The sequence below is a fragment of the Ciona robusta genome, chromosome 2 (genome assembly GCF_009617815.1).
Source record: "Ciona robusta chromosome 2, ASM961781v2".
Classification (NCBI taxonomy): Eukaryota; Metazoa; Chordata; class Ascidiacea; order Phlebobranchia; family Cionidae; genus Ciona; species Ciona robusta.
In genome coordinates, this window is record NC_143236.1 from 757,726 (window position 1) to 774,384 (window position 16,659).

The window sequence follows — 16,659 nt, forward strand, 5'->3', positions numbered from 1 at the left end:
TATTGATAAAATTAATGATTTGCCAATTATAACGCCACAGCAGATTTTTTTATTTTTTTTTATTACACCTGTGGCGGTCGACCTGAGATAGGTCCGCGGACTACCGGTAGACCGCGGTCGACGGGTTGGGCACGCCTGGTATATGTTAATGTAATCGCAGAGATAGGTCAAATTTAGCATATGGCCACAGTGGTAAGTGCTTTCCTCCTTTCATGATTCATAATGAATTTAATGCTTGATTTGAAAGAACTGCAGGCTTTAAAACGGCAGTTAATGATCATTGTTTCAACCTGGTGCACATTATGCTGTCAGAATTCAGTCATATACATTACTCACTTAGTTTCATAGATGGTTACACGAGTTAAATTCATTATTTGTTTCTACACAGGTTGGCTTGAATAAATACATGGTAGGATCTTCTATTGATGTTGGATGTAATCGTTCATGTGTGTGTAGAAGCTCTGGTATCCTGGATTGTCCATGCACTGAAACTATTGTGAGGCGGTAAGTTACAGTTCACTAAAACTTTTTGTGATGAATTTGTTAAAACTGAAAAAAAACAAACAATGAATTTGTCAGCTTGGTAAATATTAATCAATAGAAGAAAATGTTCAAACACTTCTGTTTCCACGACTTTCAATTATTGAAAGCAGTTGACTTTTTTACCAACTGTTTATTCAGGTTTTATCCCAAGTTAAAATTTCGCTCCTATTGTTTTAATATATTGTAAATTTTTTTTTTTAATTTTTAGAGAATTACGAAGTTTTACAAGTGATGAAATAAGTAGATACCAAAATGCAATTAGAACTTTAAAAACCACAGAATTACCGGGTGGTGTAAATATATGGGATAGTTTCCGAGATGAGTATATGTTCCGTGCACCTCTGGCACAGGTAAGTGGCTTTAATTAACATGAAAGTTGTTTTTTTTTCTTTTCTGTCATTCCTATTTTAATTTTTTGCGGTTTTAAGTTATATTTGTGCTGCGTGTCATGTTTTATTTTATATGGCATGCTTTGAATTTTGTTTTCAGTCAAGTTTGTATTTTCTGTTGTGGAACCGAGCTTTTCTTAGAAAAATGGAGATGGTTTTACAAAGAGTTGATTGTCACATCACAATACCTTATTATGATTTTACCATAGATGCTGGTATGGATATTTTAATATAATTTATTTATTTTTGTTTCTGAATATCATGCTGTAATGCTACAACTTACTGTGAGTAAATTAATATTTTATCATATGTAGTATTTTTTACAGTAGTTATAGTTCTTACTCATAGCATATTTTTAATGACCATTGTTTTTTCCTTCCTTTCTTTGTTTTAATTATTTTTTATATTCCTTAATGGTATTTGAGGCGATAAATAAAAATTGAGGTTTCGGTATGTACCCTCATAATTGATATCAATCAAAGACTAGTGCTGTGGCGGAGTGGTAAGTGCGCCGGCCTCGAAAGCAAAAGTAATGGGTTCAAGGCCCGTCGCTGCTACTGTTGTTGGCGTATGTGCTCTTGGACAAAACACTTAAAGGCAATTGCTCCAACCCAGTGGTCACTATTAGGTTGTTCAAATTATCAGTCACTAAAAAAAAAAAAACCCCATAAAACAATGCATAAAGTAACATATACGGTAACCCGTAAACTGGCACGAGGTGTATGAAATAAAACACACTTGTTATATGGACTGTCGTTTTTCGGCCACAGAAGGTTAAAGTAAGTTACATTCATTCCTTGAAGGTTTGATGAATGAATCGATTGCGTGGCAACCAAATTACTTTGGTGGTGATGGGGAGTGTGTTCCTGATCATCCCTTCCGCTTCATTCAAAACCATCAAGCAGGTAATGAATATTGGAACTGAGTTTCCACCAGAATGGTGTCTTCTTGCCGAAACTCATTGGGCACTTATCCAAAATAATGCTCATAAAAATTGAAAATATTCGCAGACACAGTTTTGTATTTAATTTTACCATATTCACAGACAAATTTTTATATTAAAACACAGAACCATGGGAGCCATGTCTTGTTCGTGACTTCAACTCATCGGTAACAATTCCAAATATGGTGGACGTTGCTATGGCGATATCAACATCTAATATTAACCAACTGGGAAGCAATCTATTAAACATTGTGTCGTATGTTAAAGCTTATATTGGTGAGAATCTTTTGGATTCATAAAGTTTTAAATTATCAGCAAATGTTAATTATAGGAGGTGACATGGCAACAACATCATGTGCGTATGATCCTTTGTTTTATTCACTTCATGCTTATGTTGATCATTTATTCTCACAATGGCAACAAAAGCATCAAGACGTATCGGTAAATATGAGTGATGTATTTTTGATGTTAAACTTACTTTATTTAAGTCTGTCAATCATGGCAGCTTTATGGTTTAAATATATGAAAATAAAGTTTTAAACCTTTATATATAATTAAACGGCCTTTAAATTATTGTTATGTGGTTTGAGTTTAAATAATTTTATATTTAGAACATTTTTAATTTATCTTTTTAATCACAATAACAAAGAACATCTTAATTAAGAAATAAGAGACAGGACATAACAGCAAAACTATAGGCGTTAAAGCACGCTATGAATGGAAAAGGTCATTAAAAAGCATGACTGTAACATTCCACATACAGTAAATTTAGATTTCAGTTAATATTTACAATGAATTCATATTTGAGTAAATATTTAACTAAGACCAATTCTGATGTAGTTGGAAGAAAGTGTTTGTAAAGAGAAATATACAACTTGTAGCATGAACTGGATTGTAATTGTGTTTTTATGTTGTTTTTTTTTACAGATGCCAACCTATACTCATTCCATTCAACTTGGTTTATCTCCTGAGTTAATATGGATGGGTGCGTGTGTGTCGTACGTTGATGCGCGGTATCATGTACCTTGCAACAGAACCAGCACCTCTGATGAATTATTTGCTGATGATGGATATAATTTACAAGGTTATGATAGAGAAGGTTTCAACAGGTGGGACATCAGGATTTGTTTCTTGTCTGCATCAACATCTCATTTATTGTAAACTTTCTTCCTTTTAACCTTTTTTTGGGACAACCTTAATATTAGGCTTAAATTAATAGCAAAGTTAGGTGATCAAATTTTTTATGGTAAATTTTACAAACGATTTTTACAAAGTTTCGTGTTACTGGTATTAAACTTTTTTAATCAAATGCCAAATGGCATTCCCGGTAAAATTATCTTACCATAACTAATATTAATAAAAATGCCCAATTTTGTGCGTAAATTCAAAGCTGACAACACAAAGTAACAGTTATATTCTGCAATTTCTTTATTTTTTATTCTTCAATTTCTTTAAAATGTTGGTGTACCATGCTTAAGTATTATGACAGTTATAGTGATTATTTTTCACTATATAGGAGAGGTTTTGCAAAGGATGGTTATAATGCGCTTGGTGTTGATATCCATGGTCGACATGATACAAGGTCTATATTTATATATGATGGATACAATGCCCATGGATATAACAGATCAGGATTTGATAGAAGAGGTTATAACAAGTTTGGTTTCTGTCAAGGATACGACAGAGATGGTTTCAATGAAGCAGGTAACCACTTATAAAACTATTTTTGTTTGTTTTTATTCATTTTTAACAAAATCTGTTTCTTTTATTCTTAAAATGAAGTTACACTCACAGTCATCAAACATAAAAAACCTCATCATTTTAAGTGGTGAATGCAATATACTTTGGCTCTGCTTGTTTGTATAGACACCTAACAGCTTTGTAAAAGCAGTTTAAGGTATAAAACTGTAGTGCTAAAATATGGTGTCACCCATGGTATAAAAAGTTACGGTGACATAATACCCCAGGCACCCTTTACATTCCATCTATGCTTGTTGCATTAACAGGGTTTGATAAGACTGGTTACAACCGGTATGGTCTGGACTCATTGGGATATGATTCACACGGTTTTAGTATATATGGTGTGTCTATGGATGGGGAGCTCGATACAAGCGAGTTTTACAACGAGGAAACTGGATTGAGTGATTGTTGTTTTTCAAGAGATGGTTTGTAATACCGTATTTAACTGGAATTATTTTAAATCTGTATCCATCTATTTTAAGTTTTATTATCCGGTTGTTCTGCATTATATCAACATTTCATTCATTTGTCCTTGCCTGTAGGAATGTTATCAGTGCTTTATTCATTCAATGTTAACTTTTTGTGTTTTTTTGCTAATAAATATGTTTGAAAAAGCGTTTTTATTAGACTGAGAGAAAGTATTCCAACAACTTTGAAATTATTCCTAGAATATCACAAGTTTATTTTTTTACAGGGTTTACTGTGGCTGGTGTGGATAGATTTGGATTTACCGCTGCAAGACGAGACCATTCTCAGTGCGATTATTTCTTCAATGGTCCACATGCATTATATTACCAACAACAAGTAAGCAAGTAACATATTCATTGCCACCTGTGCATAAAACATAACCAATAAAGCTTAGACTCTAAACTCTATAACGAACACCTAACTGTCAACTCCCTGAAATTACCATTGGCTTTTTTTCCAGATTTGATTTTTCAGTTTAAATTTGTGGCATCAAATAGTCTGTGTATTAATGGGTTTAAAATAAAGATATTAATATATCTAAATGTTCCAGTTTGTTTCAAATCTTATATTTTTCTTGCAAGTTATGGAACATCTTGTCACGTCAACCTCAATCTTTCTTGTTATCGTTGCAACGAACATGTGGTTCCTTATCTCCGCAACCATCCATGCATATCATCAACTCATGGTTGACCAGGAGCTCGTCACTTCTTAAACTTCCTCATTATCATCCTATTAACACAACTTTTTGTCAAAGGTAAACAAAAGATTTTATTAAAATACCTAACTAAATGTAACTTCCTTTAACCTCGCGACGAGCCTTGAACCCATTACTCTTGGTTACAGGCAGGCGCGCTAACCACTTTACTACGTCACCGTACTAAATGAATTCGTAGTCTTGTATGTTTAATAATTCAAATTAAAGGTAGAGAATATTTTGGTAGAAAATATGGGATGAGGTTGTAATTATAATGCAAAACTCAACCAAAGCAGAATGGTATGCAAACTGGCATGAGTACGCTGCAATTTAAATGCCGTACATATTTAGAGGCAAAAAATAACAGTGTAAACACACATTACATTGTAAACGTCATGCAAAGAAGAAATGTACAAATAGATAATTGCTTGTGTGTTATTCGTTCCCATGCTTTATTATTGTTATTTTATAAAACTTAATTTATTTTATTACCTACAACTATTTCATTCATTATAAAAATTCAGTATTATAAAAGTAAAATAGGTCTTTCCAGTAAAACGAGTTTCTGTGCAAAGGTTTCCAATTTATATTCAAAACATTAATAAATTGGGCAGAATAGTTCTTTTAGATTGGCATTTTGTATTACAGCAATATTCTGAATTGTACTTGATTAAATTTGAATAAAAAAAATAGTTTATTTATTTCTCTATCAATCAGATTAATGGAATTCTTATTAGTTAAAAATTACAGATACTAAATATATGACATTGTTTATTCACAGAATGTGCCTTGATGTTGATATGCTGATGACATGGTGTCCATGTTTGGAAGGGGAATACCCAGCAGTATGCCACACCAATCCGTGTGAAAATGCATTTTGTCCGTTACACCCAACAGCTCGATGTCATATTAACTTTTGTGGCAGATCCTGCTCTTCTGAATTTTATCTGAATGGAAGAAGAGTCAATTGTGATGGTGGGTTTATTATTATTATTTCATATATAGATGTTGACATGATGTTGTACTTGAATTATAACATCATACTTTCTTAACTACTCGGACTGGTTGCAAAATATTTTTAAAAATCTTATTAATTAAAGTTGTGGCAATCAACTTAGAATGCTTTTTTCCCTGGCCTTTTGTCTGACCGTGTTGGTCATTCATTCTAAATGTGTGGTTGTGTTGTGAGGAGCTGTAAATAAACCCAACTACAAACTTTACAGTCACAAATAAAAAACCTGACTACCCACTGACTACTATAAAGCGGATCCTTTATTTAGGATAAACAAGGATTAAAAGATTATTTGGTTTATTTATTTTTTATACAATAGCCTTTGTCTATGTCTGGATAATCAATTTCGGTTACCCAAGGTGTGAATATTAAAGTATGACCTGCATGTGTTCAGTGTGTTATAATATGATAAAAAGTCAAACCCAGAGGTAATGGGTTCGAGGCTCGTTACTGCTTCCATTGTGGGCGTATTTGTTCTTGGGCAAGACACTTAACTGCAATTGCTCCAACCCTGTTGTCACTAATGGGTTGTCAATATTATCAGCAATATATAAATGATAAAATAAAAATAATAATGATCACTCATAAAGTTACATGCATGGTAACTTGTAAACTGGAAACAGAAAACATATTTTATAACAACTGTCGTTTTTCAGCGACGCAAGGATAAATAAGAAACATTCATTTAAAAGGTTGTTTAAACAAATTATATATTATTACCAGAACCATGCGATCCTAACCCATGTCTCAATGGTGGAACCTGTATTCCATCAAGATATCCATCACAAGCAGAAAGTTTCACTTGTCAATGTTTGAATGAATATTCTGGTTCGTTATGTGAACGTCCTGCACCTGATACATGCGTGCTGCCACGACATGTGGGGAGATGCCAGGTAATGTTTGTTTAAAGATAACTCTGGTAAATTGCAATGTTCTTACATTTTATTTTTCTCAAGACCATTATTATGAGTGAAAGCAATACAAAATATCAGACGTGCATATATTTAGTATTTATGAAAGCGTGTAACACTGTAACATACAGTGGCGCAGCCAGGAGGGTTACGGGGTTCGCGACCCCCATTTTTAATAAAAAGATTGAGCTCCCCCCCTCTTATTTTTTTTCTGGGTGCGCCAATGGTAACATATATATAAATTTTTTAAATGCAAAGGGTACTGGGTGAAAGCCAGGGCAGTCCTATTTCCATAGGCATAATATAAGTCTATAACAAAATATTTGCTTAATAATGTTTAATGCTGAAAATATTGATTTGTAGGAAAGTATGCGACGTTGGTATTACAACCAAGCAACTGGTGCATGCGAGGAATTTCAATACACAGGTTGTGGCGGGAATGCAAATAATTTTCCAAATCAAAAGGTTTTTATTTTTGTAATTTTATCCGCTATTTTTAAATATGTTGTTTACACAGGCGTGCAATCTACGCTGCTCAGTTGGTGCTTGCTGTTACAGAGCCGTGCGTAATGCAAACCTTACAATTGGTTTTGATTCAGATGGTTACGACAAATATGGATTCAATGATCGTGGATATGATAGGTAAATATAAACATCAACAAATCAACAAATTAACAGAATGCTTCTGAATATACGTACTGAGCTTTATCAAAAAGTTTCAATTATTTGTTTGTTCAAACAGCATTTTATAAAGTTGTTTTTAATAATAAGCGTACTGCATTATTCTTAAGTGTCGTTTATCTTAAAAAGATTGGCTTTAATAGTCTTTACTTTAATCACCGTTTCCTGATTATCTAGGATTCATTACCAACTTTACATATGTTAACCATGCTTGGTTGTTTGAACAAATTTTTTAAGTTAAAAGTAGTTTTAATTAAATTAGTTTTGCAACAAAATATAATTGACAGGCAAGGACAACTTCATTCATCTCACAATTCAATTCCGTTTGGAAACCAAGTGTTGGGGGCCAAGGGATTTGGTCCAGATGGTTTTAACATATATGGCTACAATGAAAGAGGGTAAATATATCTAGCAACCAAATATATTTAGTTGATGCATTTGGATACTGTTTAACATAAATTTTCAAGAAAAGAAGTGTTAAGTTTACTAAATCACTTAATTACTTTGATTTCAATGTTAATTACATGAATACCCGGCGACAAGGCACTGGTTAGCGCGCCTCCCTCTAACTCAGAGGTAATGGGTTTAAGGCTCGTCCTTGCTACCATTGTGGGCGTATGTTTACTTCGGCAAGACACTTAACAGCAATTGCTCCAACCCAGTGGTCACTAATAGGTTTTCCAAATTATCAGCCATACATAAAAAAATCCCAAAAAATAATCACCCATAAAGTAACTTTGAAACAGGTGTTTGAAACAGAACACTCGTGTTATAACGACTGTGGTTTTCTGGCCATGCAAGGATAAAGTAAGTTACATTTATTTATTCAACAGATGTGACAGACAAGGCTACAATCAACGTGGTTATCATTGTGTGAGTGGTTATAACAGGGATGGTTATAATAAAGATGGTGAATTCGATCAACTTATTGGTTACAACCAAAATGGTTTAAACACGGATGGTTTCAACAGAGATGGTTGGTTTGTATGTTATGTAATTAGTTTTATATCCGAACAATTTTCTTTCAAACTCATTGTGAATTCACCGCATGTTACATTCAACGTCAACATTGTTTTATTAATTCTTTTCCATATACTTACATATTGAATGTGTGTTTGAATGAATTTAGTTTTTTTTTCTAATTTTTTATTAGTTAATTTTATCTCTCTTAATGTTATCAAAGGGAATAATTAATTATAAAAGTTTGATTTTTTAAATTAATCAAATAATTTATTACAGGTTTTCGTTGCAATGGGTTGAATGAAGATGGTTTTAATCGGCTCGGGTTTTATAAAGAATATGTTTATAACTGTCACTCGATGTCACTGTTTGAATGTGGAGGAATGAGATTAGATCATGAGGTAAACGATCAATAATATAATTTCTATGGTTTTGGTTATGTAAAGTATATTTCGTTGCAGGTTATTCGGTTTTCACCGGGAAAGTCATGTGATCAGGTTGATTGTGGGGATAAATGTGGATGCGTTTACAACGGTGAGTTTGTTTTCTAAACAAAAAAAGGTTGAAACACACTGTTCTAAACAATATGAAAAAAATGAAATATAGATCATATTGTTACATACTGTATGATACCGAACATATGGTGAAAAATAATAAGATAACAAGTTCTTGATCAATTTTTTGGTAGGAAATCCTGGTTGTTTTTAGAAAACTGGTAAAATATTGGCCTTCTGTCAATTTAGTTGGTAGGCTTTGTACTTTTAGTACAGTTATGATTGAACTCAATTATTCTTTTGTTTTAAAGACAAACTGTACAAGTTTGGTGAAACTTTTGAGGAGGGGTGCCAACAATGCACGTGCACGCCTGCTGGCAGTGTAGATTGTGTTTGTCAAAACTTGGGAAAAAGGAAAGAAATAAGAGATCTAACTCAAAGTAATATCTCTCTCCGAATATATATGCATCTATTTATATTATTATTAAAAATTATTGGTCACTTTATATCCTATAATGTTGTGTTTATTAGCCATAAATGTTCAAATAATATTGATGTTTATTCAGTGTTTTAGTTTAATTAACATGATTCTTACTGTTGTCATGGAAACGATTTATGTATTGTAGAGGAGAGGAATGATTATGCAACCGCTGTACGTAAACTTTATGAAAGTGGTCAATGGGATTTCTATGTTAATCTTCACTCCGAATATTTTCCCCACGCAAATGGTGGTCCGGCCAGTTTACCATGGCACAGGTCGGTATAATATATTCAACAGTTTGTTTATCTAATATAAGGCAAAAAAGATTTATTGGGTATGATGTGCAGTAATTCTCGCTTTCTAAATGCATGTGTGCAGATTTATTGTCAAGTAATTAAATGTAGCTTAATCGTTAACCACACCCTTCATTGAGATGATTCAGCACTGTATATTAAGTTCATTTTTTTCTTTACGTTTTCCACAATTTGTGTCGAAACCAAGACTACAATACAAAACATCCCTAATAAATTTTTTCTATAAATAATTTATAATTTAACAGTGACTGTTTTTTTGTTAGTTTCTCCCCTTAAATTTCTCCTAAAATAATGTTTCCAGTTAATATCTAGGTGACTATTTTAGCAACCTGCTCTCTTGTTTACGCACCTGTTTCTATTAATAAATAAATGGCTTGTCTGGCCACTAGGTATAGAGACCACACTTATTTTCTTCCAATCAAATGTAAATACTGTTATTTTGTCGATATATCATGCCTTTTCATTAAAATATTTTTAATTTTTTGCTACCGTAATCGAAGAAACAAATAAAGTTATTATTAATATTATTGTTCTAAAATTATTCTAATTTGTTTAAAAACAATTTTTGCCAGATATTTTCTTAAACTTGTGGAAAGAGAGATGCAAAACCAGATGAATTGTAATATTTTTATTCCTTATTTTGATTGGACCATCGATGTTGGATCGCTCAATACCTCCACCTTGTGGAGTGCCGAGTATTTTGGTGGAAACGGTGAACCGGAAACAAATTGTGTTTTGTAAGAAATTTACCAAAATATGAAAAAACATATTTAAACTTTTTTGTCCCCTCACTTATTGGAACAAAGGTACAAACAATAAGCAAAAGCATAAACTTTAAATATAAATCCACTGTCATTTTAACATATTAAAGAAAAAATTACATCACCTACTACATATAACATAAGCCTCCTACTTAAAACAAACAGACCAAACTTTTTAGACCAATTAATTAATTTAACATTACATTGCCGAAGATAATTGTTCAAAATAATATTTAATATTTCAGAGATCATCCCTTTGACTCCACAGAGAGTTGGCATCCTTGTATTAGACGAAGATTTAATTCATCCATGATTCTTCCAAGCATAGTTGACATTCAAATACTTCTTCATGAACCAAACTATGATGATTTCAGGTTAGATTTCTGCAAAAAATGTTTCGGAACCAAACAAAAGTATTTTTTTTGTAGAATTCAACTTGAAATGATGTCTTCGCTCTTCCATGTGTGGGTGGGAGGTCACATGACATCACCTTTCAGCCCATACGACCCAGTGTTTTTATCTCACTGGGCTTTCATGGATAATATTTGGACACAGTGGCAGAAGAAAGATCCTAATGGTGAAGTATTTTAACTTTTTACCACTTGTTGTCCGGCGTAGTAGCACAGTTGGTTAGCGCGCCTACCTGTAACCTAGAGCTAAAGGGTATAAGGCTCTTTACTGCTACCATTGTGGGCGTATGTCCTTGGGCAAGACATTTAACGAAAATTGCTTTAATCCAGTGGCCACTAATAGGTTGTCCAAATAGCCACACATAAAAAAATACCCCAAAAATATTTATCTACAAAGTAACAAACTTGGTAACTCGTAAGCTGGCACGAGGTGCATGAAATAGAACACCCGTGTTTAAGGACTGTCCTTTTTCTGCCACGCGAGGATGAAGTAAGTTACATTCTTTCATTCAACTGTAGCTCATATTTTACAACATTTTTATTGACAGGTGTGTCTCGTTTCCCATCCACATATCGATACACTCAGTTGAAACCATTCGATATCTCACCCGATGATATTTTAATATCTCAACAACAAACCTGCGTCAACTACATTCCTCCCACACTTGGATCTCCATGCAATGCAACTTCATTAACACCATCATTGAGAAGAAATACTCATGGTTTTGACAGACATGGATATGATGAGAATGGTATGCTTGTTATAAGTTTGTTTAAATTAATTAATCATAAATGACTTATTTGTATGTAGGTGTAGTCACCACACTTATTTTCTTCCAATTAGAAGTAAATACTTTTTTAACTGTAAGCGTGTTTTAACAATTGCGTTTTTTGTCGCTGCATCCTGCATTTCCTTTAAAATATTTCTAAATCTGTTAAATATTCTATTCAGGATATGACATAATGGGTTACAACAGAGATGGTTATAATGCAAATGGTCGACTTGACAAACGTGGATCATACAATGAAGCCGGCTTCTCTGCAGATGGATATCAACGATCAGGGTTCGATTCACAAGGGTGGGATCAATTTGGTTTCAACTCAAATAATTTCAACAAGTATGTCACGATTTTATTTTTAAAATTCACAAAGTTATTTCACATTTACATCAGTTAACATTCGTTTTTATATTGTGAATTTTCTTAATGCTGTAAGTGTTGGTAAATTAAGTTACATTTTATTTTTTTTTATTTTGATTTTTAACTTTTATTAGGTGCAATAACAAATAAAAAATTAAATAGATAAAGTAGATATTATATAAAAATACTGCTGTGTGGGAAAGCGTTATATAAATTGTGTTTGGATGAATTGAATGATTGTGTGTTTGTGTGTGTGTGTAAACTTGATATGTTTTTACACACATGCTATTTTACTTAATTATATAATAATTTGTAAATATATTAAATTATATTAATACGTATTATTGTAAGAATTATCTTGTTTCTGTTACTTCTGCTACCAGGTTTAATGTAAATAATTTATTAAAGTCTTACGGAATAGCGAACAAAATGTCGGAAATACACTACGTTTTTCATATCAGATAAGCTGTTAAAAAATTATTTATCTTGTTTCATCTATCCAGAGATGGAATTGACATCGAAGGTTTTGACAAGTCCGGTTACGACCAGTATGGCTTTGATCGATCCGGTAGAACTCCTTATGGAATGTTCCAGAATGAAACTTATGATCTTGGTGTTGATGTTGGTCGTGTGGCTTCATTATTTGACCAATATGGTTATAATAGGTTTGGATTCGATAACCAAGGATTAGACCATAACGGGTTGGTACAACTGTGTAATGTTTAACACAATACACTACATTATACTTGTTTCAGGTTTAATGCATTTGGGTTTGACTTGCATGGGTTTGATCAGGATAATTGTAATTTCTACCAATCTGGACCTCATTATATGAGATTTTACTTCTTTTCGCTGATGCAATTGAAACAAATGCAAAGAAATACATTAAGACAAATCAAGAGAATATGTGAACCTATATCTGACTTACCGCAGTGGATAGCAATGGATTGGTTACATGATGTAAGTATTTTGAAGTTTATTTGACACAATGAATAATTGCTCTCTTTGTACCGAGAGAATACCAGGGTAAATGATGTCACTATTTTTAATATCTACGCCTTACATAAGACATCTAAACATAAATGCTCCAACCCAGTGGCCACTAATGGGTTGTTGAATTTGTCAGCCATACTAAAAAAATAAAAACATTCTACCACCAAGTGCTACTAAATATGCAGCAAACAAAATCAAGTCCCACCACTAGCGCACCAAAGACATATTCAGTCTTTTATTCGCATGAATTCTAATTCTATTCTAAAGAGACCAATAAAATAAATATATCTTTAGTGCAACATTACCATTAGGTGAGCTCAATTTCTCTTTGCTGCATATTTATTGGAACTTACTTTCTTCTGTAATAAGAATCGTCCAACAATATGAGTGCCAGTCCCGGCAACATGGCATAGTGGTTAGCGTGCCCGCCTGTAATCAATAGGTAATGGCTCTTTGCTGCTACCATTGTGGGCGTATGTGTCCTTGGGCAAGACACTTAACGACAATTGCTGCAACACGTGGTCACTAATGAATTGTCCAAATTATCAGTCATTTATAACAAAATGAAAAAATCCCCCAAAAAATAATCACCCACAAAGTAACATACATGGTAACTCGTAAGCTGGCACGAGGTGTTAAACCCGTGTTATATGGACTGACGTTTTCCAGCCATGCGAGGATAAAGTAAGTTACATTCATTTATTCATAGTTCAGGGCCAATTTCATAAAACCTGTCACAGTTAGTCACCAACAAAGATACAAACCTGGTGCACTACAAGCAACACAAGGTATATTGTCAATGCTCATTTTACGCATTATGAACACCTGTGTTATAAACCGTATTCTTCACCTTTCTGCCATACAAAAATAAGGAAGTATTTCTGTTTTTCTCGCTACAATAATAACCACAAATATAGTAGTGTGGGGGAAGATGGGACACTTTGTCAGACGAGACTTTTTTTAATTTTCTTTTTACGGACCCCTATTTAATGATAATCAGGAAAATAAGCCTACAGAATTATTCGACAGTATTGTCACGACTTAAACGCCAGTCAAAGCTGATTACTGTTTATAAATATTAAAAATTTATGTAAAATAGAAACAATATACTTTGAACAGGTAAAAAAATGCGAAATAGTAAGGTGACATTTTTTAATGCTCGCTAAATCATAGTAAAGCCAATGATTTTTTTAGTTTGCGTGTGCGGACGATTAAACTAGTTTCATAGCTTCATAAAACAACCTTGAATTTTTTGTACAGTTTGATTTTGTCTCATAAAACTAGTTTTAGTTTTGTAAAAAAACACTGAGATATAAGCATGAAGAAAACAGGCAGGGGTCAATATGACTTTAATTTAAGATAAAAACAACAAAAAAATATGTTTTGATTTTGGAAATATTTGGCGATATGTGCTTAAGTGTCCCATCTTCCCCCACTGTACTTTAACTCAAATAACTAAATTATGAAGTTGCCCATTTTTCTTCAACAGCTACCTCGTGTTCATCGTTTTCAACAAGTCTGGAGAAGTAACACACCGCTTGATCGTGATTGGACGGAACGAACATCCTCTGTCACGGATGACCAATTATGGTTTCCTATCACGCCAGATAAACAATTTTGCTTCAACCTACAATGGAACAGTGGTTGTCCTCTTGGTAATATCGAACTTTACAAACACTTTTGTTTCTATTAGGAGCCTAACTAAATAATAATTAAACATAAATGGCTTGTTTGTCTGCTATGTGTAGCTACCAGGCTTATTTTCTTCTAATTAAATGTAAATATGTTTTTAACTGTAAGTGTGTTTTAACTACTTTTGTTTGTAGCTCTGTCTCTTTTTTTAAAAATATGTTTGAATCTTCGCTACTGTAATAAAAAAAACAAATAAAGTTATTATTATAGTGTATTGGTTCAAGTATCTTCATTTAAACATTTTTCATTGATAAAAGGTTCACCTTTACTTGATTGTGATGAAGACTTATGTTCCCAATCTCACTGTGCCAGCCACCCACGCGCCATGTGCAGAGTGATGAACTGTGGTTCTTGTTATCCAGAGTTTTATGATGGTTCGTCTGGAGAAGTCTTCCAATGTTATGGTAGGTGTTTGTAACAATTCAATAATTTTAACATTTCCTTCATTTCATTACTGTAGTGTGGATGTAGGAAAACAATTAAATTCCTTTTTTAAAGTATAGTTTTGTTAAAGTATCTTGTTTTCAACTAATTACTTTTTTGTTTTGAATAAGTTATAAAATGATATCCTATTTCGTATTCTTCAAACAGTTTGTATATTGTTGTTTGAAAGAATTGATGTTTCAAAGTATAAATTTTTATATTGAAAATTATAAAAGTATAAATTAAAAAAGTATTATGAAATTGTTGTTTTGGCAAACTGACGACCAAGTATGTATAACAAAGTTACTTCAACATTTCACTGTTGGTTGAAATCAATGCATAATTTTTACCTGGACAAACTAATCAACTTTTTGTTTATCTTAAATCTGAAGATCATAACACTTTTATATATAATATTAAAGGCGCCGTGGCGTAGTGGTTAGCGCGCCTGCCTGTAACCATTAGGTAATGGGTTCAAGGCCTGTCGCTGCTACCATTGTGGGCGTATGTGTCCTTGGGCAAGACACTTAACGACAATTGCTCCTACCCAGTGGTCACTAATGGGTTGTCCAAATTATCAGCCATACAAAAAAAAAAAAAAATAAAAAATCCCCCAAAAAATAATCACCCTCAAAGTAACATACAAGGTAACTCGTAAGCTGGCACGAGGTGTATTAACACCCGTGTAATAACGACTGTCGTTTTTCCGGCCACGCGAGGATAAAGTAAGTTACATTCATTCATAATATACGAGCTCATTAATTTTTCTGATGTTAATACAAACACACAGGTTGCATTGACATGCAGAATAATGTTCATATGGAAGCGTCAACATGGGAGAATGATTGTAATGTTTGTACATGTCAGAGTGGGATGATATCTTGTAATGTTAAGATGTGTCTACACACATCATGTTCCCATCCATCTGCTCCTACATCATCATGTTGCCCTGTTTGTCAAGGTGTGTAACTGCTATTGTGTGAAATAAATATATTACTGCTATTTTATGATCAAATGGAAAGTATATGCGGAAAATATGTTGAACAAATTTGCGCCGTAACCATAGAATAGACCTTGATGCTGCCATTGTAGATGTGTGGGTCTTTAGGCAGGAAAAAATAATGATAAGTGTCTTTCCTGTCATTAATTATTCTATTTTGTCTTTTATATCATTAATTTTGTCTGAATTAGCAATCATATAAAGAAAAGGGAAAACTCCCAAAAAAATCACTACAAAGTTGCATACATGATAACTTACAATGTCATGAGGTGTATGGTTGTACAAATGACACAAAAGTTTCATATCTCCAAATTATTACACTAATATTAGGGTTATTGTCTTACCCGATATTTTTCATCTTAGATTGTGAATATGAAGGAGAAGTTTATAGAAACGGGCAACAATTTGAACCGAATGATTGTGAAAATTGTGTTTGTGTGTCTGGATCAGTTACTTGTCGATCTGTAGCAACCAACTGTCCACAAGTAACTTGCATCAATCCTGTTATGAAACCTGGTGATTGTTGTTTATCATGCCCGAGGTCATGTGAAGGTCACCGTGAAAGAGATGAATGGAGTATGGGACGATGTCATAATTGTAAATGCAAGGTG

The 16,659-nt window shown here is 33.1% G+C and overlaps 1 protein-coding gene across 3 annotated transcripts in view; it reads left to right on the plus strand.

The window, feature by feature from the left end:
* LOC149739522 (uncharacterized) overlaps positions 1 to 16,659 on the plus strand; it is a 45,627-nt gene that overhangs the window by 9,885 nt on the left and 19,083 nt on the right. For all 3 annotated transcript variants that reach the window (XM_089872581.1, XM_089872583.1, XM_089872582.1), the window contains 32 exons: positions 389 to 504; positions 752 to 893; positions 1,033 to 1,147; positions 1,736 to 1,837; positions 2,002 to 2,151; positions 2,207 to 2,316; positions 2,803 to 2,984; positions 3,392 to 3,579; positions 3,882 to 4,040; positions 4,310 to 4,419; positions 4,665 to 4,837; positions 5,559 to 5,752; positions 6,513 to 6,682; positions 7,064 to 7,165; positions 7,218 to 7,342; positions 7,669 to 7,779; positions 8,215 to 8,357; positions 8,621 to 8,742; positions 8,803 to 8,875; positions 9,147 to 9,275; positions 9,462 to 9,591; positions 10,203 to 10,367; positions 10,637 to 10,765; positions 10,820 to 10,968; positions 11,350 to 11,553; positions 11,754 to 11,919; positions 12,444 to 12,641; positions 12,696 to 12,900; positions 14,423 to 14,588; positions 14,883 to 15,029; positions 15,839 to 16,009; positions 16,412 to 16,656. In XM_089872581.1, the coding sequence (XP_089728707.1) occupies positions 389 to 504; positions 752 to 893; positions 1,033 to 1,147; positions 1,736 to 1,837; positions 2,002 to 2,151; positions 2,207 to 2,316; positions 2,803 to 2,984; positions 3,392 to 3,579; positions 3,882 to 4,040; positions 4,310 to 4,419; positions 4,665 to 4,837; positions 5,559 to 5,752; positions 6,513 to 6,682; positions 7,064 to 7,165; positions 7,218 to 7,342; positions 7,669 to 7,779; positions 8,215 to 8,357; positions 8,621 to 8,742; positions 8,803 to 8,875; positions 9,147 to 9,275; positions 9,462 to 9,591; positions 10,203 to 10,367; positions 10,637 to 10,765; positions 10,820 to 10,968; positions 11,350 to 11,553; positions 11,754 to 11,919; positions 12,444 to 12,641; positions 12,696 to 12,900; positions 14,423 to 14,588; positions 14,883 to 15,029; positions 15,839 to 16,009; positions 16,412 to 16,656 (4,791 nt within the window). The remainder of the gene's footprint in view (positions 1 to 388; positions 505 to 751; positions 894 to 1,032; positions 1,148 to 1,735; positions 1,838 to 2,001; positions 2,152 to 2,206; positions 2,317 to 2,802; positions 2,985 to 3,391; positions 3,580 to 3,881; positions 4,041 to 4,309; positions 4,420 to 4,664; positions 4,838 to 5,558; positions 5,753 to 6,512; positions 6,683 to 7,063; positions 7,166 to 7,217; positions 7,343 to 7,668; positions 7,780 to 8,214; positions 8,358 to 8,620; positions 8,743 to 8,802; positions 8,876 to 9,146; positions 9,276 to 9,461; positions 9,592 to 10,202; positions 10,368 to 10,636; positions 10,766 to 10,819; positions 10,969 to 11,349; positions 11,554 to 11,753; positions 11,920 to 12,443; positions 12,642 to 12,695; positions 12,901 to 14,422; positions 14,589 to 14,882; positions 15,030 to 15,838; positions 16,010 to 16,411; positions 16,657 to 16,659) is intronic.